Genomic DNA, 20,045 nt, shown 5'->3' on the forward strand with positions numbered 1-20,045 from the left:
GCTGTGCATGTGATATAATACATATATACACCAAAACGCACACAATGACTGAGCAACTGTTACACACATCTCTAACTGGGTGAAACCACAACACATTAATGCTTCGTCTTTGGGTGCGTTAAAGCAAATCATTTTAGTTATAAATGTGCAGCAAACTTAGGCTTGTAAATTACACAGGATTTCTTAGACTAAAAGACATCTAGATGAACAGAAAGTTAATTGGAAGTTAACAGTTTGACAAGTCTTCACATGAGATAATGAAGTATAAAAACTGGAAAAGTTAGAAAGCCGTTACCAACATCTGGAAACACTGACAACCCAGAAGATCAACTCAGTCTAACAGCCATCAGCATCATCCTCTCAAAACCTTCCACAGCTGACACTTCTGCAGAGGAAAATCTGGGAAGTTGTGGGGACTTGGTGCAACATCAATGACAGGAAATCAGCTGGGTTTTCCTTGTTCGTCCTAAATAAGACGTTTACACCATCTGTGTTCTGAAGACATCCTGTCACTCTTTTTCACATCAAATTCCTACGTGCAGCACTGCTGAATCCATATGTTTTCATCTACATCTTTTATTTTCCCCAGTGACACAAAACATTCATAAAAACATACTATGGTGCTTTTGGATGAGAAGGCTTTAAGGAACAGATAGAAAGCAATTCAGCAAACAAAATCTCTGGACATAAAAGAAAGAAACTGATCAGGCACCTGTAAATATTCTGTGATATTTTGTTAGTACTCTTATTGTGTCAGACGTTTAAATACAAGTGAAGCTTTGTGCATACAAATCCAAGCCACTTCACCCCAATTTAACTCAAGACAACCCATGTCTCAACATTGGTGCAGAGTTTTTGAGAATTCTATTTGGCACACGAAGATAATATATACATTTCAGTGCATTAATGCCGTATAGTGAACATCATGACTTTACTACACAGACTTTCATGTTAATTGTCAGTGTCAATTGTCAGACTTGTAGTAAAGCAGAAGAGTGGCTTTGGGTGATTGCTTCATGAAGGGAGGAAGCTAAATAGTGGCCTCATCTCTTCTTGGGTTGGGTTAACACACATGGAAGAATTACACTCTTAAGCTCAGTGCTCACAACTTTTGCAACATTGCTTTTGTTCAAATCTTTTAAGTACGACTGGTTGGAGTTAAAAACCCAGCATGAAAATGTTCAGGAGCCATTTGCATTCATGAATCTGAACAACAAAGCCCCCCCCCCCACCAAATCACAGAAATCTGAATAAAACATGGAAACATTTCCATCACCATCAATCTGAAGCACCATGTGTTAAAAGGATATAATAATAAAGCTAAAACGTGTGTGAGGGAAACTGCATCCACCAGACTCAAACTAAAGCCCTGCGCTCCTGTTTTTTCCAACGCTCTCCCACTGTAAGCACTAAAGAGGGGAAAGTGAGCCCACCCTTCATCAACAACACCAGCTGCACACATACAAACAAGGAAAAATGGCAGCAGTTCAACTGAGCTCTCTTCCCTTGGGGAGGTACAGGAGAGAAAACAGAACCAAATGCTGCCTTGAAAATCAAACAGACTTTCCTTCGTAGAGTTTCATCTTCTACAAATTGTAGGCATTAATGTCGTGTACTCCCCTTGTATGATGGACTCCATATGTTTCCTTACTGGCATAGACTAGCAAGGAAATCCCTCTCATCCTCAAGGGATATGCAGAGAGAACACTGACTTGCACAACTGCTGCTGAATAAGCACAGAGATAGGGCTGAAATAATGAGCAGACATAGAAGAAATGCCTCCCTGGGAATCACTGACAAACAGAGGCAGGGAGGGTGTTTTTCCAAGAGCAGCTCACCCCCTCAGATAAAAAGCAAAACCTCAGATAGTCTGAAGGATCAAATTGCTTAGCTCGCTTTGTTGTGCTTGAAGCACAGACAAGGCTTTCCACTTTTGGCCTACTTGTTTCTCTAAAGTGACTGGAGGGAAGGGGGTGAGAGGAATGGAGCTGGCAGAGGAGATGGTCGTTTGTGTCTACCAGAGCTGCCTGGGTGGGTGACAATGCATTACATGCAGAGCCTTACATAACTTAATTCTGATGGCGAGAGCTATCTTTCTGTGGAAAGATATCATGGTTACTGAACTGCAAACAGATGTCTTGCAGCATGCCTCTTCCAGCCTAGATGCAGCAGGTCCATCTCAAACAGTTCAGTTCTCCAAATCAAACAACTAATAAGTCAGGTTTGCTATACGCAGGAAGACGTAATGCTCTGCTGCTTAATACAGATGTGATTTCACTCGGTTTGCATGCAAACAGCCAAACTAACAGCATCAGATCAGCCAAACAGTCAATTTGATTGAATATGTCCTGTAAACAGATGCTTCAGGGCATGAGCTGTAAAGAGGCATCATTTGGACAACCTTGCAGCTTAAAGAAAATAAAAAGAAAACACTGAACGATTATTCATACTGTACATAGATAAATAACCAGCAGACGTGCTGAATAACTTGAAATACCAATACGAGTATAAAAAAAGAAAATTAAACCAAACTTAGGTTCTGTTAATCTTTTTTAAGCTAAACAATAAACAGAACTTCTTCTGATTTTGAACTGTTAGACAATAAAACATGTTTGGTGATGTGACTGCAAGACTAAGGATATTTTCAGGAATATTTTCACCTTTTCTTATAAACTTAATTACCAATTTAAGAGAAAAAAACAACTAGGTGCCCCAAAAACTGTCTCTACCTACTGTTGGCAGGGGTTCTGGTTCAAATATGACAGCTTAAAACTATACTTGTGGCTGTGCTGAGTCTTGTGTGCACTATGTAAGCAGTGAGCAGACTGAGCGTAGGCCACTAGTGAGCTGTCAGATGTGTGCTGCCCCGCCTGGATGACCATCGGGTCTTCGTTAGAAGCTGCTGCTCAGACTGGAAGCCTGGCCCCATCAAGATGAGGCTGCACTGGAATGAACAATGTTCAGTGGTAATGAGCAGCAGAAAGGCTTTGTAAACAAGATTCAGAGAAGTGAGAGTGGAAAGAGAATACAATTGATGGCAACAAGCACACCACATAATACAGCACAATGCAACACAAACGTGGCAAATGTGCGAGATGCAGTGGATAAAACAGGCCAGTTTTCTTATCACTGACATTATTTTTAACACTTCAAACTCTCATGGGAAAAATGGTCGCACCCAGAGGGAGAAACAGCTGTGGCTCTTCTGCACTTTGTGATGAATGTTGTGTAACATTTCGACAAGATGGAACGTCACCGTGAATGGAGAAAGAACCTTGAAGCTTACTTGCCAATCGAGTGAGCATTCAGCAGTTATTTAATGGACACGAAAAAGGGAAACTCAAAGAAAACAGCAGCATTAAGCTCATGAAATTCTGGTTATATCAAAACTCGGGTCACATCAATTCATTTTGTACAGAAAGGATGTGTGTCAAATAGACAATATAGTCCTTTCTTTGAAACAACATATAAATAGCCTCTGTTTTTTCCACAGAAAACAAAGTGAACAATGTGACTGTCTAACCTAAATTTCAGACAGCGAGATATTACAAAATCATCAGACCAGAAACAACTGAACCACAAAAAGATAATTACTAAATGATAATGAAAATATTATGACACAAAATGTCCAGTGATAATGTATATTGTTGAGAGAAACCAGACCTGTATCTGGTCTGTCTGAATTGTAACTGTTAAATGTTCTAAATGACACCATTTTATCATAAAATGTGCAAAATATGCAGTTCTTATCTAAATATGACTTTCAAACTTCATAAGTAGAAACGGGGTTGTGCTCAAAAGGCAGCCTTCTCTAGGGGAATGAGGTGATAAAAAAGCCCAGTCTAAAGTTCAAGTCGTCTCTCTCACACACACAAACACACCTACCTGCCAAGAAAAACAACATTTTCACAGCTGTCAAATAAAGATCTCCTTAAGACTTTCATGCATCTGCATTCCTGAAACTGACATGAAGAAAATCCCAGCTGATCTCAGCAGCTGAAGCATTTCTCCAGTCAGACAGAGCATGACCAGGCCTGTCAACGACGGGACTTAAGCTCGTCTGGGCAGCAGCAGATATTGCAGAATAATCCAAAACATACATAATTCTAACTAGACAAAAAAGGAATATGACAAAAATCCGTCTAATAACTGGCCTCAATCCCGTCCTAATCCATCTATGCATTAAAGTCTACACTGGTAGGAATATAATCCATCTCTCCAGCGTTGTTTACATTGTATTTTTTGAGAGATTCTTTCACGCCACAATGCTGCAGGATATGGACATGCATGGAAAAAAAAAGAAAGTAAACCGAGCAGCAATGTCCTTGTGCTACTGTGGCCAATACTACATTGTGTATCATCTCTTTTACACTACTCTGAGTCAGCTATCGATTGGCTCTGTTTTTCTACTACAGTGAAATAGGAGAGGGTGCTGAAAAGCTGAAGTGTTAAGTACAATAGCAGGCAGGCCTGCAGAGCTCCAGGAGGGCACACACAAAGCCTCTCTGTCAAATCTGATATGCACGTACATGGGCTGATGGAAGATGACACAGGAGTGGGAACACAATGAGTGCGATCTCACCTACAGTTTGGCGTCCTTTGTTGTAGATCACAGAGCAAATTTGTGTGGTTGCATTTTTTTGGTGCGTGTTGTTCATGTTGGTGTAGTCATATGATATGAGCACATGCAACGTTGTTTAACATGTTTGTTTTTCTGGCCCCAGAGCGAGTTGTGAGCAGTACGCTGACATATGACAAGACAAAGCTGTAAGTATTCACATGTCCTGCAGTTATAGAGCAGCGGGACCATTCACTGGTAAATTAATATTAATTCATTCTAGATACTAACTGCTGCATTCAATTAATTTAAAACAGCTCTCTATCATCACATTGAACTAAAAGAGTCAATATTATAAAAACTTAATAAAACTTACAAAGCAGCTCTCCCATTTCATTTTGTTCCATCACATCCACATTGGTATTTTACACACTAATGTAACAGTGATTAACTTAACACACCAACAAAACAATTCATTTGTTTCTTTGTGCGATTCTCCACACTCTCACTCCAGAATACTGACATAAATCTATCTACCAGTTTCATATTTTAGCATCCCAGTGTGCCCTCCTGCTTCTATACACAACTGATCCCTGTAACATTCTCATTAAATACCTAGTCTATGGTGCTTAATATCTGCCCATTATGTCTACTCTACAACTTATTAACAAACGTTGGGGTAATGGCTAAGTGAATTACACAGCATTAAATATGTGTCTCTATTTAAGCTGGACAATGCAGCCATGAGATAAAAGTGAGGTGCTGTAATCTGGTCGTGTTACCCATCAGCTTTGTGACACAGCAGCTTTTATGGTGGCCAGCGATTGGCTGATGGGATCAGTCATCACCAGAGTGCAGTAAAAGAGTGGTATGCTTGTTGTGTATACATATGTACCATAAAGCCAAATTATCACACAGAAAACCAGATAAGCGAAGGCAAGGGAGCATTTGATTGTGATATGATTAACAGCAACATCTTGAGGAGGCGCATTTGTTATTATTATATAAGTCAACAGTTCCTGCGAATACATAAAAATACGGTTTAAAAAGAATGAATTGTGGTGCAAACTGTTTCAAAAGATTTTTCAAGAACAAGTTGAAGCGAATCGGCGAATCGAGAAAATGACCAACCCCACTACAACTACTACATACAGGGAAACGTGAGGCCAAAGGACAGACGGCTTTGAACGTCATGGTGGCTACCCACCGCTCCAGTTTATGGCATCCGCCTCCATGAGTGTGTGACCCTGTGCATGTGCATGTCAACAGGTGCCAACCTGGATGGGTCAAAAGCGGAGGAGTAATTTTGTGTATTTCGTGTATCTACATGACAATAAAGTCTTAATCTTAATAATAAATGAGCATTTACACACAGAAAGACACCAGAATTTCCACTACTTGTTTATGAGTTTAACTTTTCATCATGCAAGAAAGGACCGAAGTGTTTTAAAAACAGAACATAAATCTATTAAAGCCTGGAAGTGCTGCCCAGTGGTGCATGTTGCCTTTCAGAATCTGAAATGAACATGAAACGGGGATAAAAATCACTGCATCAATGCCAAATTGCCTCGCACTTAGAAGAACAAAAAACTGAGCGACTACAAGTGAGAGAAAGAACAGTCAAATTGCAAAAGTGGAAAACAGCTTAAATCAATGTCATTTTCCACTTGTTATTCGAAGCAGGTTCAATTCAACTAATTCCCATTAAAAGTTCTGTCATTGTTAGAAGCTATTACACAATGACAAAGCCACCCCCCCCCCCACCAACATACCCCCGAAAATATGGGTCATGCTTCCTTCCCATCCATATTCCATAAAGAGGGAAAAAACAAAACAAGGAGTCTGTTTTCCTGGGATGTGTCCCTTTAAATCTGCCTGTTCACTTCAATTATAGTCCTGCTTCTCTACTTAATTAAATTGTCTTTGGCTCATGGGGGATGAATAAAGTCCCAGTGCACTGCATATCATCTTTTGTTAGAGTCCAAATTCACGTCAGTCTTTTCCTGTAGAGCTACAGTTGATACAGCTCTGAGCAGATCTCCTACATCTGACACTCGTTGGGTATTTATGTGCTGAAGGAAATGATCAGCATAGACGACAGAGCAGATAAAAACAGAACAGAAACTACACAATGCTGACAAGTTCTAGAGAAAAAAAAAGTGCCCCTCCTGCACTTTAAAAGCTGGGCCAGATTGACGAATGATTACAGCTGAAATTAACTTGCAGTCATTCTGTCATTTTTACTGCAAGTCTCTCAACTGACATGTGACAGAAAACAGTCGTATTTTGGTGTTGGACTGTTGCAATCTTCCCAAATCTTTGAACAACTGAGCTAAAGCTGCGAAAAGTTATGTCAATGCTTCACTTAGAGGGCTTTATTCATTCAAACTTAATTGAAAAGACAGATTTTCATTAGTTTCGTGTAGTTTTCATGCCAGCTTCAATTATTTCAACAGCTTGTTGAGGCCAACCAGGAACAGGCATGAATATCATCTTTAGGTGTCACATCCTTAGCAGTTTGACCAGTGATTGGGGGGGGGGGGGGGGGGGGGGGGGTCAAAAGGATGGAGCCTTTGCAACCTGGCAGCAACCAGCAGGCTCCGAGGCTCTCTGCTGTCCGATATGATTCAGTGTGAAAACTCCCCGGTGAGGCCAAGCTTTTCATTAGCATGGAGTGAAGTGTGGGAGGCAGACCTGGAGTACTCTCTTCCCACTCAGTGGTAGTGTGGGCCACAAGCTGCACCAGCAGAAAAACATTATGCAACCACCATGCCATTGTGTACAGCGGAAGGGTTACCACGGCAACAGGATTCAGAGACTGAGCAGAGGAACCAGTGCCGGTTATAGGAAGGAAGAGTGTGGTAGATAATCCTGAGTGAGTGTTAATTGTGCGTGTGTGTTTATGTGTATTTATTAGTTTTATCATCATGTCCTGTTCAGTTATCTACTCGTAATGATGACACGGCCACAGAAAACTACCTGCAATATAGTCATGACATGACTAGAGTACATGGGTGCTAAAATTCTTCCTTTAACAACCACAACTCATCAGAGCTCCAGGTAGGACTTGATCATTACTGCATAGCTAACAGCCACTTGCATTTGTAATAATTTGTAGAATCACAAGTTCATCGGTTTTGAATGTAAGCAAAGACAGTTACGACAATCTCAGTAACACAAAGTACGATGATCATAAACAAAAAAGATTACTGACTGAAAACAGAGGAGCCTCAAACAGACATTTGTGCAGCACCACTGACAGTAGGCTAAATGAGAGGCTGGCAATGTTTGCCCTTGTCTTGTAGCTGCAGTGAAAAGCCATTCAACTTGTCAGAGGAATGTCATTCACCTCCCCCAGCTCCAATGTTTTAAGGCGGAACAAACAATGGACACATTGTACTCAAGGGTAAAAAGAGGTAAAAGGTTTCTTTTACCATCCTCAGTCCTTATGACCTACAGCAACCATGGTCTTCTAACATTATCACTGTCAAGGCCAAAACAACACCTACTGTGTTATTATGATCCCAGAAGGTCTTTTAGCTGTAACTTACAACAGAGAAGGCGTGTAGACTCAAAGATCAACATAGGTGTGTAGATATCATCACACTGGTGCACAGAGAGAATCTGCTTTGATCCCCGGACCACATACTGAAGTCTGTCTCCGATGCAGCCATCGGTGTGTGCATGTGTGTGATAGAAAAAGTACTGCATAGCTTGTAACACTGTAGAGACTAAGAAGTTGTGTATGAGGGTGTGTGAGAATGGGTGAATGTGCCTTTTGAGTGGTCAACTAAACGCAACATAAATACAGTTAATTTACCATTTAAAAGCTTGCTTGAGTTCCTAAAAACAAGTTATGTAGAGATAACAGCAGGAAAATCGTTGCACTGATGAGCTTTAAAGCTCTCACATATCTTTCATGCTCACTCTGAGGGGGCAACATCTTGTCTTGGTGTATAAACATCAATACAACATGTGTCTGTCAATGAGAGAGACCACTCTGATTGGCTGCCCAGAGCAGTAAATTAGCTCTGTTTATGTTAAGGGTTAGTTTTCAATGCATGAAGCTTAAAGGAAACATATTATACCATTTAGTAAGGTTTTACTCAAATATATGAGAAAATTTCACTTGGCTTCAGCTCACTAGTACTTTTCTATCTCTCCTGAGACCAGAGATGGAGACTGAGGGGTGTGGTTCAGGACAAGTAAGCAACTATTTAACCCCTTTTGTCTGGATTGTTCTTGAGAAAGGTGGCTTCTCCTTACCATGTAAACTGCTGAGGAGACTGTCAGCGGGTTTATATGATAGATTAACTCGATTAGCTATAGTTGGGTTATGCTCCTTATCTGAGGGTAATTATCCTTGGATATATGGCGGTGAATGAATCGAATCACTGGCACAAAGCATGCAATACTGCAGTACATAGGTAGCGCTGTACCCATTTCAACTATCGCTAATAGAGCCACTTCAGGAAGAGCAAGATGAAGCTCCGTCCCTCTACATTTGTGATGAGCCGGCAACAACAACAGTAATATCGTCTCCTTCGACTTCCGGGTGACGATCGCGGGAAAAAAATCTCGAGCATGCACAGAACACTCGATCCGATCCACTGCTGTCTCCATGCACGTTCAAGTGGGCATTTGGATTGAGTTATCGCGGGTTCTTAATTCGATTGCAAGTAACCCGATCCGATTCGATTTCTTGTCAGATTGAGGTGTCTACATGAACTGAATAACTCAAACTTATTGTAATTTAGCCATTAATCCGATCCGATGGCACTCATGTAACCGCACTGAGTTTGGGGGGAAGAAAATTTGCAATCAGAAAGTGACCGTCCCGGCAGAACAAAGATGCTACATAAATCTGAACCGTAGTCAGACACTAAACAAGAAGGAGCTCTTGGAGTTTTTCAGCGTCTGACTCCAGTTCGAAGTGAGAGGTAAATTCTTTTGCAGTATAGCGCTATAAGTTAGCAACAGAAGCCAGTAAACAAAGCTTTCTCATCAACAGTATTGGTCAAAGCTGGAGATGTCCACAGCTTAACTTGTAGTAATGCATATTTACCATTAATACTGCGTTAAAACATATTAACACAACGTAAAAATTTTACTCGGAGACCCACATCTTACTAAAAACACACCGATAATGCAATGTGAACAGATCAAGAGAGATAAATGGCATTTACTGTAGGCAACGAGAGGATTGGACTGACGTTGTGCTGAAAACACCTCATCAACACAGCTGCGGGTTAATTGAATTACAGAATGCGACTGTCAACTAGAACAACTACAAAGCATTTAATTAAAGTAATGGCATAACAATCATTCTTTGAAAAGTAACAGCCATAACTCCTGAGAAGTTAGTGTATGTCAGTGTTACCTACTGCTAAACTAGTAAATGAACACATAAATAAACCCTAAAGAACCCTAAAATGTCTATAATGATATAGTTGTCCTGGGGGGGTGTCAGCATTGTGGGTTTTTTTTTCTGTTTTTACTGTATTAACTAAGTAAGTTTTACCTAATATATCCCATTTAAATCCTTAAAAGCAAATGTGCACAAATCAACCCATATGATGTGTTAGTTAAAATTGAGAGGCATATTTCAGAGTCTAAACACATTAAAACGCAGCTAACTGAGCTAGAACTATGCTAAAAACTGAACTAAGAATGACTTGACTTGTGACTCTCTCCTCCCCGGGCAGAGACGCCCGTGTAGCTTCACCAGTGTGTTGCTGAAGAGGAATTTTATGCAAGTGCTTACTACATCTTTTGCGATAAGCACATGGTTCTGGTGCTAATTGAGTGACAACTATTGCTGTTTGTTCTGTATAATGTGAGCTTAGCAGAGTGAGTTCTGCAGAGCCAGAAGTGCTGAGATACAGAGATGTAGGTGAAGCTCATCAACTGCTGGAGTGGGATTTTAAACTCAATCTGATATATTGTCTTGTTTGACACTAATGTGCTAACTTTGTTTAAAAGAAGGAAACAAAAGACTAATTATTAAGCCAACTAGAACTCAGGCTGAGCATACAAATTGAAAGAGGTGCAAGACTTGTTCTGACAACCAGGGAGATGGTAGCAGGAGGTGAAGAGGGGAGCTGCTGGTGCTTCAGCTGGTCCGTCTATCATATCCTGTTTTATTTTGCGCTTGCTTTCTACACAGGGCCCCTATATGCCTGGTGAAACTGACATTCAGCAGATTTCAAGGTGGCCAACTGTCATGACTCAGGGTAAGTCAGCTGATGTGCACACTGGTTTTGTAAGTTTTGCAAAGACACAATGTGCTGATATGATCTAGTTGTTATGAGACAGACAATCTCCATAAAGGCAGGGAGATGATGACTTTTAAATATTAAATGATGACTGATATGACAAACAGAAGGATACGGGGCAGGACAGATCTGTCATGGAAACCAAATAAGGTAGATTGTGCGAGCACGACAACAGCCAAGGAAACTCGGAACAACAAACGACATGCACACGGCACATGCCAAAAGATGATGCCACTGCAAGCCGTTACAGAACATACAAACACAAAAACACAAAAACAAAAGGCAAAGACGACTACCGAAGGAGACACCACAGAGTGAAAGGGGATCAAAACAGAACATAATGTAGTGCATGTCCACACACCACTGACAAAAATCTTAAATCACTTTAAAATTCACAAAGTATTGGAATTAAAAGGGGGATAATGTAGTCCATCAACGGGATCAACCTGTTCTGTGTGCAAAGCTTCTTTGGTGCAAGAATGTGGTGTTGCAGCTGGCACAAAATCTGGTCGCTCAAGTTGAAGGCCATCCCACTCCTGCCAGCGGCAGATCGATCACCACATCTCTAACTTATACCGTAATGAACAAATCAATGCTTTCATGTAGTTTTGGGCCTGCAGTGTCACAGGCTTCTTTGTACCGCTGGATTGAGCCAAATGAGGCTGAGTTTATCCAACGATGTTTATAATAGTTATACTATAAGCCTGCTGACTATTTTTCAACAATGACATTTAATCCTCTCGATGGATAAGGATATGGTGCTCGAAAGGTTTCAAGTAATCACTGGTGCAAACCGACTAACAAAACAGCCAGCAAAGATGTTTTTCTTTTCTTTTAAGAGTAAAACTACAGAGATTTTTGGGATTATTTACTATTGTATATATTCTAGTACATGATAATAGAATATTCTAGTTGAATAATGCTGTAATACTGAAACTGCTTCATGTTTGTTCAGGAAATGTGGCCTCACACAGTCCTGAGTGCCACATCTTGCCAAGGATGTGTCCTTGATGCAAGTAAAATGAGAGTAAATGTTTCCTAAAAAACACAAGATGATAACACACTGATGGGAGGATTGTGAATGCAGTACAGATCCTATACAACTGGCCTTTAAAACAAAATACTTTTTTTCCTAGATAAGCTGTTGAAGTTTAAACCAGTCTGACCTACTGAGAGAAAAGAAAAGCCTTCATGTGGACAGCAGGTAACGCTTAAGCAATAACTTGGTTCATTATCACTAACTGCAGGGGAAAATGACTTGTGTGTTTTAGCAGAACTGCAAAAAATAACTGGAATGAGCAGAAGAGAACGGTGTCTTTCCCAGACGAGTCGCCTATTGCCCTGCCCGACTGCCTACAGTTGTCTCCTAACTGACCACAAAGGCTTGAAGCTCCTCATCGACTGTCAACAAACCCCAAATACACACACAGTCACACAAACTGTCAAAAACCAGCCATTTATCTGCCGACACAATTATCCTCCATTAACTGCAGAGATTAATTGAAAGCAACTCATTACGTTCCTGGAGGACATTCCGAGTCCGGTTTCAGCTTGTCTTGTGAGCTGACCACAGTTTGACGTGTCTGACTGGAAACATAGAGAAATATCAAGTCATCCATACCAGAACGGACAGGTGGTTTTCAGTGAGAAACAATAGAAATTCTGACCTCAGGCCTGATCCCTGCTGGGCTTCTGTCTGCTGGCACATCTTCCTCTTTACTGAGTCGAAACTAAAACAAGTACAGTTATGTTCTCAGCTGTAACGTTTCTTGTTTTTTTTCCAAATCTGTCTTTCACGACGATCTCGAGGTCACAGGAATCTTATCATGCTTCTGAGTCATTATTTCCTTACTTCTGCAGGAAAATGTGCAGCTCAGTGTGCTTTTGTATTCAGTGTTGCAGACAAGTGTGTAAGCGAAAAGACTGAAATGTTAATGCATGCAGGAAGGTGGAAAGCAAGGAAACAAGTATTTGTTTGACTTCATGATCTGAGTTACTAAGGCTCATCATCAGGTTGTTTCTGCACAGTATCCTTCAGAGATCTCGTTGCCAATCAATCCTCTTCTATAACCTCTCCAATGCATTGTCTCCACTGATGGCTTTTCATTTCAAGTGCGTCACAGCAAAAATGTAAAACCGGCTGTGTGCTACAGGACGCCTAATAAACACTCTGCAAGTGTGTAAAAGTTAAGATCAATCTGTGTTACATCCGTCTCTTCGTGGCTCCAACACTCAACAGCCATAATCTAATAAGAAGAAAAACTGTACAGATTACAACCATTTCATCCAAACTGGGCACAGCATCCATCATATTTTTCTATTTCCCCATTATCATCATCATAAACTGCCCAAAATCAAAGATGTTTAATGGTACAAGGACAGTACAAGGATTCTGCTGAGACAGAGCGGGTGGAGTGGGGTGGATGAGTGACAGGCTACATCAAGGCCCCCCTTGCTACCCAGACTGCCCCACCACCCAATAATGTAACCAAGGGTGGGGGTAAATCTAGGTCAGTAGCCGGGGCACTGTCTGCATGTTCGAAAAAGGATGTCACAGCTTGCTGAAATTCATATTTTCAATCGCCTCCATGAAGACTACCGACAGCTTGAGGGCACAGAAGTCAAGATTTAAAAAAATCTACTGTATATCGCTGTTTAATAGCAGAACACATGTGGATGTTGTGCACATAATCCTATTTTGTATTCATGGAAATTGGTCTCTTTGCAGAATAATAACCCAAACGCAGACTTAATGCCTGTTAGTTTAATTTCTTGCATTGCAGAAATACACCCTTTTCCTCCCTCCCCGAGTGGAAAACACACACAGACACACACTCATCATAGATGCAAGAGACGGGAGAGCCAGACAGCAGCCCGATTAATGTAGACTAATGATAGTGGCAGAGCAGTGCAAAGACATGCAAAGTGTAAAACTGCCCCGTGAAGCAGATGGAGGGCACATATGAAATGGATTCAATACTCAGCTAATGTCATTCTTCTCTTTACACATCTGGCAGAAAGAGGCTGAGTAAATGGAGCCGTCATATAAACTGAAGAAGAAAACTGAAGTCATCAGTTTCCTCATGCTGGATGCCACTTAGAGGTAATCCTAAATACCATGGTTAGAACAAAATAAAGGTTTCATGATATTCTAGACTACTTCTGGCCTTGTACGACAGATCAGATATCAGCCAGTCAGTGACGTTTACATTCGATGTAACGATTCACTTCTTTTAACAGCTATGCAGTCATAAACTTCTCTCTGCATTCTCATTAAATCTTGCTTTATGAAATCTACCTCTTGGCTATGAGGCTGCATGGTGTCCTAGATTTTCCTCTTCCCCCACACAACATGAGCTGGTCACCTGAGAGCTACTTGGGCATTTTAGACTTTTATTTATTTGGTTTTGACTTAAGAGTTTTTTTCTGTAAAGGCATCGCTTAAAATAAGAATAAATTGGTGGTGAAGCAAACATTTATTTTTATTACAAGGTGAGTTTACTGCTCAGCTAATCGATTCATCGTTTGATTCATTTTAAAGAACTACAGCAAAAACACTCATCACAGTTTCCCAGACTCCCAAATCAATGACACAAAACTGGGAGTGCAGCAAATTCTCAGCTTGGAAAAGCTAAAACGATACAGATTATGCGCAATGTTTCTCAACTATAGAACAGAACACACTTAAAGCCTGAGAGCCCAGTGATAAACAGGAGTGATTTTTATCCTTCCTGTCTGACAGCCGCATACCGAGCCACCACCATTAAACCTTTAAATGCTACAACAACACTTCATCCTCTGCCTAATCACCACTTTGAGGAGGCATTGAGTGGGAGACCCTTTGAGATGCCAGGAGCTGTGATGTCTTCAGTTATTCCCTGCTGATCTGAAGTATTAAGTGAGAATTTCTTGCCAATTTGTGATACTATTACAGAAATCTACTGAGCAGAGATGTGGTCAGCAGCACTTCAAACGGTTTATAGAGGACCGGCAGCGGTGGCAATTTCTGTCGGGGGCCCTTCACCAGGCAGGCAGAATACAGACCAAAATAACAGAATTCAAAGGGATAAAATCAACCACTGAGGTATTTGCCTGGAACTGACACACTTTCTTCACAGCAGCTCTGCACGTAACAACCTTATGCATCGTCTGGAGGCTCAACAGCTAACACACTGTGACAGCACTCATTCTCTGAATGCCACTTCATTCTGCGAGTGTCATTCAGAGAACTCTCCGAGTTGCCTTCTGTACGTCTAAAACCTTTGGTACGCCACTGGTCATACATAAATAACATGAAGGAGCACTCTTGGAGAGGCTTTAACAGTGATTCCACTTTCAGACGAAATCATGCAAGTCTAAAAAAAAAAACATTATTTGCACTATTAATTTGGCTGCAAAGTGTGTGTGAAGGGGCAAACAAAATAAAACAGCCTAAAATCCCATTCTTTTGGCTGTATATAGTTGCTTCTACAGCTGTATTACATCACAGTTTCCTCCTCATTATACTGCTTGCATGCCTACTTTGGTTTTGCCCTGATGAAGGTTAGATGCTTGGCTTTACCAAACACTAGTTTTGCCATGCAGCTCCTAAACAGACAGGATCAGTGTCAGAATTAAGTCACTTGGCTGCTTGGGTGATTTCCCATTTCCCTATTTTGGCAACCCAAATGGGCCTTGATCCAAAGCTGGCCTAAATCAGGCCTGGAATACAGTATACAGGATCAACAAGTTCTCTGTATTCATCCATGCTCAGCTTTATAGTTGCCAATGTCATGTTGCCAATGGACAGAAAGACCAGCTTTCATTATTAATAAACTGGTTTATGCAAAAGGTCGTCCAAGTTACAGCAAAATAAACAATACTGAAAAGACGTTTGTAAACTCTGCATGATCATAGTCTTTTTTCTGTGAAGTTTGTTTTTTTTTTTGGGGGGGGGGGGGGGGGGGGGGGGGGGGCATCTCTGTTCCAAGTCAGCTCCGGCAAAGATTCCTCAAATAAAATTGTCACAAACCTGTAATTTCATCTTGTGGGCTGTAAATGTATGACTTCCACAATTAGGACATTTTTAAGCAGCATCATTAGCAGATTAAGAGAACAGAGAATACCAATGCATTCCTAAGGTTTCAGAAGAGTTGGTCTCACTGGGATAAGAGAAGTTAAAGTTGATATAAATCTCTTGTATGACTAAAGCTGAGTGGCTGGTTCCAGCTGCAGGCAAGGCATCCGTCTGTCAGAGCCAATGCAAATCAAGTTTTCCTCAAATACAGTATTGAATTTTATTCATGAGAATATCAGATGCAAATTTAAAATAGGCTGACACTAAATATTTTCTGTATTTGTAATAAAGAAATTCAATCCTTCCAGTTTCTCCACTGGAGAGCACTTCAAACAGCCAGGTGTAAACATGATTTCATTACAGAGTGGAAAAGTTCATTTTTCTTAGATAAGTAAATGATGACTCTATTAAAACAATCAGAATCCTTAACAACTAAAAATTACTGCACAATATCTACGTGTAAGAGATGGCACAGTTTCCTCCAGTGCCAATGTCCTACACATCATGCTGTGAAAAAAAAAAAAAGATTGTTGTAGAACCACCTTCAGCAGCAGTAACTTGAAGTAATCGTTGGTTGAGGTCTGGACTTTGACTGGACCATTGCAACACTGATTATTTTCCTCCAACTGTCCGTTATAGATCTGCCGCTGTGCTTAGGATAACTGAACCATATACTTTGGTATGAGTTCATGGTCGACTCAAGGTGTCCAGGTCCTGTGGCTGCTGAACAAGCCCAAATCATCAGCCCTCCACCACCGTGCTTGACAGCTGGTATGAGGTTTTTGTGCTGATATGCTGTGTTTGGTTTTCTTTGGTTTGGTTACAAACCTAAGCTGAGCTGCCATGTTCTTTTTAGAGAGAAGAGGCTTTCTGCTGCAACCCTTCCAAACAAGCCATACTCTTAGATGATTTCCACTTGTGACAGATCTTTCTCACTGTAGAGTGATAGGCCAAGGATTGTTTGGAAATGGCCTTATAACCTTTCCCAGATTGATGGGCAGCAACAATTGCTACTCTAAGATCATTGCGGATGTCTTTTGTCCTTGGCATAGTGTTAACACACACCTGAATGCTCCAGAGCAGCAAACTGACAAAGCTTCTGCTTTTATAAGAGGTGCACATCGCTGCTACTTGCCCTAACCTTTAATTCCCATGGAAATAGTGAGGATTTACTAAGTACACATACCTTTTCCATTTTGGATTAGCTTCTGTTAAATAAATAATGACATGGTGTATTGGGTTGTCTGTTGTTCTCCTAAGGTTATATTTATCTTTTTCACATTACTGTATGTACACCAGAAACCCTGACTGAAATTCTCCACTCTCCTAATCAAACCACAACAGAGATCAGATCAAGGTGCTGGAGCAGTGCCTAAATAAGGCTATCACACTCACACAGCCAGGAACTCAATCCCATTACGTAAAGCTCACCAGTCGTCTCTTTTACCGGAGTAGTATGGCGAGGCAGTGAGAGCAGCATCGGCTCTCCCCCACAGTGCAGGAAGGTGAATGTAAAATGGAGAAGCAGCTTGCCAGAGAGGGCCAGGAGAGCAGGGAACAACAGGTTGATTATTACCAGCACTGACTACATGTCTCATTTTGTTAACCAGAAACTCACAGGGATCCTTTTCCAAGTTAGTAACAGAAGAGAAGGAATCTGCAATCCACTCGTTTGCTTTAGTTATAACTAATATCGCTGACTATTATTATTACGTAGTAAAACAGTCCCCTGTTTTGACAAACAGGACACAATTACTCTTCACCCTTTAATCTAAGCATCTTTTCTGACAAAACAACCAGAACAAAAGTCCCAATTTGTCACTTCAGCCCTCGTGTCTGCCTCAGATCTAATCAGATGGCCATCTGGGAAGTTTGGAGGCCAGGTGAACACTCTTTGTTGTGTTCTTTTTAGTCTGTGAGGCTCACTGCCGTCCTGCTGGGGGAGGCTGCTACTCTCAGGAAGTGCTTTTTGCCATATAGGTGGTCCGACTGTTCTGCAAAAACACGTCTGGGTTGGTGACGAGTGCAGTTACATCCATGTGAATGCCAAGTTTTCTCCGCAGAACATTTCATTGCAACAAGATGTGCAGAGATTTTCATATTGTTGCTGACAGTTGCGTTGAATCCAGTAAAATCAGGCTCTGCTATGGTGTAAAGTGGCTTAGTGATAACATCAGTCTACCTTCCTGCAATAAATCTCCGGGAGCAGACTAGAATACTAAACTGTTCATCACTGACAACAATGCATTATAGGCTGCATTAATCAAAGCCTATCAGATGCACTCACTGTGGGGGATGCATGTCCTGACGACTCTCCCCTGGCACAGTGCATGTGGATGCATCCTTATTTGATACATGCACGAACACTGCATGTACATGCACGTTCTGAACACCGTATAGACAGGCAACATTTATTAAAGAAAAGAAAAAAAAGTTTCAGCCATAAAAAGAAAGGAAAGTTTAAACGCACCCAGAATGAGCTCGGCAAAACTTACCTCCCCAGCTCGTCTCCAATTTCATAAAATTCCTCAACATTTTCTGGGTTGAAAACAGTCATGATGTCCAGGCACTCCCGTCCTCTTGCTTCCCCAAACCACAGGCTTTTCCTCCGACACGGCACACCGGCTCTTCACAGCGGCACCATCCCTACCAGCAGCCTCTGGTTTGGGAAGGGTTGCGGCCACCAGTCCTCCTCATACTAGGGCTTCCAAGCCGTGTGAAGACGATCAAAAAGGGGACAAAAAGCAAAACCGTTTGACCATTATTATAAATCTCCAGAGCGGCAGAGGAAAAGGTGGGCGTTTAGTCAACAAAAGGACTCCAAACTGGCTGAGGGATGAACCCGCACCTCTTGGGCGACGTCACGACTCCCGGAGCGGATCTTTCCTCCCAGTCCCTACACTTTCTATTCTTTTCCGCGGTCACCTGTTTAAATTACTCAGCTGAGGTGACCGTCTGTTTGAAATATAAAAGGAATGCAACCATAATATGTCACCAGCGGCTGGACATGAATGCAAACAACCCCCTGAAAGCTTGGTGTAGCCATGGGAAACACGCTAAGCTACTCCTCCTCCTTTGAGTCCTGCAAGGAAAATGACTGCTCCGTAAAGTCATATCGCTACGCTACCTTTTAAATGACACGGGAACACCCGGACAGGTGTCTAACCCTGTTCAACTGCGAAAGAAAATTACTCAAAACCCCATGAAAAAAAATAGAATAATAGTCCAAGCGCCAAACCCTTTAGCGGCTCCTAAATTAATATCACGCCCCAGTTACATTATATTAAATTGCAGTCTGAAAAATGAACATAAACGATTGCTGGTACGTTTTTGCGACCTCTGTATCTTTCTTAATCTTAAAACTGAGACAAATTTGTATGAAAACACTGTAAAGTAGCTTACGGTACGCCGGTGTGTCCCCAGCTGCCAAATGTTGCCGATATTTCATGCGTTTTGCGTGAGGCTGTGCCCCAGGTTTGGCTCACGGAAGACAAAATGCTGGCTTGAACGGGAGAAATCAACGTTAACAATGTGAGGCAGTGTGGTCCGGACGCTGTGTTCAAGTCTATGGGAAACCGCAGTATATATGTTGGAGCGACTTTATCAGCGGCGTAGGTACTTCACGTAATATAATTTATTTGAAAATGCAAACACAAGATTATTGCAAATGGAAATCACAGAGAGTATTTTTGTTCCTTCACATTAAACCAAACGAAAAGAGGGGATTATTAGCTATCCAAAATGCCAGGACAAAGGGAGTTTCGCAAGAAAAGCTAAAATATCCGTCTTTTTGCGTGCAGTAAAAGCCGCATCTGTGCACCGGTTGGAGGAACTGCTTTGGACGCAGGAGGGCAGCAAACTTGTCAATTTTGTTTTAATCACAGTTAAAATGAGATTTTTTTTAATCGTTTAACATGTAAAATATAATTAATTTTTTTATATATATATTATAGGCAATAACATTTTGTCACAAGCTAAATCCGACTGAATCCAGACTTCCAAATTCCCTTTAGTGAAGAGTTTAAAAAGGTTTCAGCAAGGGACTTTTCAGTTCAAATGCAAATCTAATGTCAATTTTATGATCGTATTATCAGTATTTGTCACCTTAAACAGCAAATAATTCATAGCTGTTGCTAATTTTGTCACATATCCAGTC

At 41.2% G+C, this 20,045-nt stretch overlaps 1 protein-coding gene across 3 annotated transcripts in view; it reads right to left on the reverse strand.

The window, feature by feature from the left end:
- Nucleotides 1-19,444, reverse strand: part of dapk1 (death-associated protein kinase 1) — a 66,575-nt gene extending 47,131 nt beyond the window's left edge. Inside the window, exons 1-2 of one of the 3 annotated variants that reach the window (XM_072387353.1) lie at nucleotides 19,292-19,444; nucleotides 18,385-18,593 (exon numbers count right to left, since the gene is read on the reverse strand). In XM_072387353.1, coding sequence (XP_072243454.1) covers nucleotides 18,385-18,446 — 62 coding nt within the window. In that variant the 5' untranslated portion in view covers nucleotides 18,447-18,593; nucleotides 19,292-19,444. Of the gene's footprint in view, nucleotides 1-18,384; nucleotides 18,717-18,737; nucleotides 19,153-19,291 lie in introns of those variants that run through there. The other 2 variants (XM_072387355.1, XM_072387354.1) reach the window with 2 other exon arrangements.
- Between the last annotated feature and the right edge of the window lie 601 nt (nucleotides 19,445-20,045).

Source organism: Leuresthes tenuis, unplaced genomic scaffold, assembly GCF_036924035.1.
Source record: "Leuresthes tenuis unplaced genomic scaffold, fLeuTen1.0.hap1 SCAF_6, whole genome shotgun sequence".
NCBI lineage: Eukaryota > Metazoa > Chordata > Actinopteri > Atheriniformes > Atherinopsidae > Leuresthes > Leuresthes tenuis.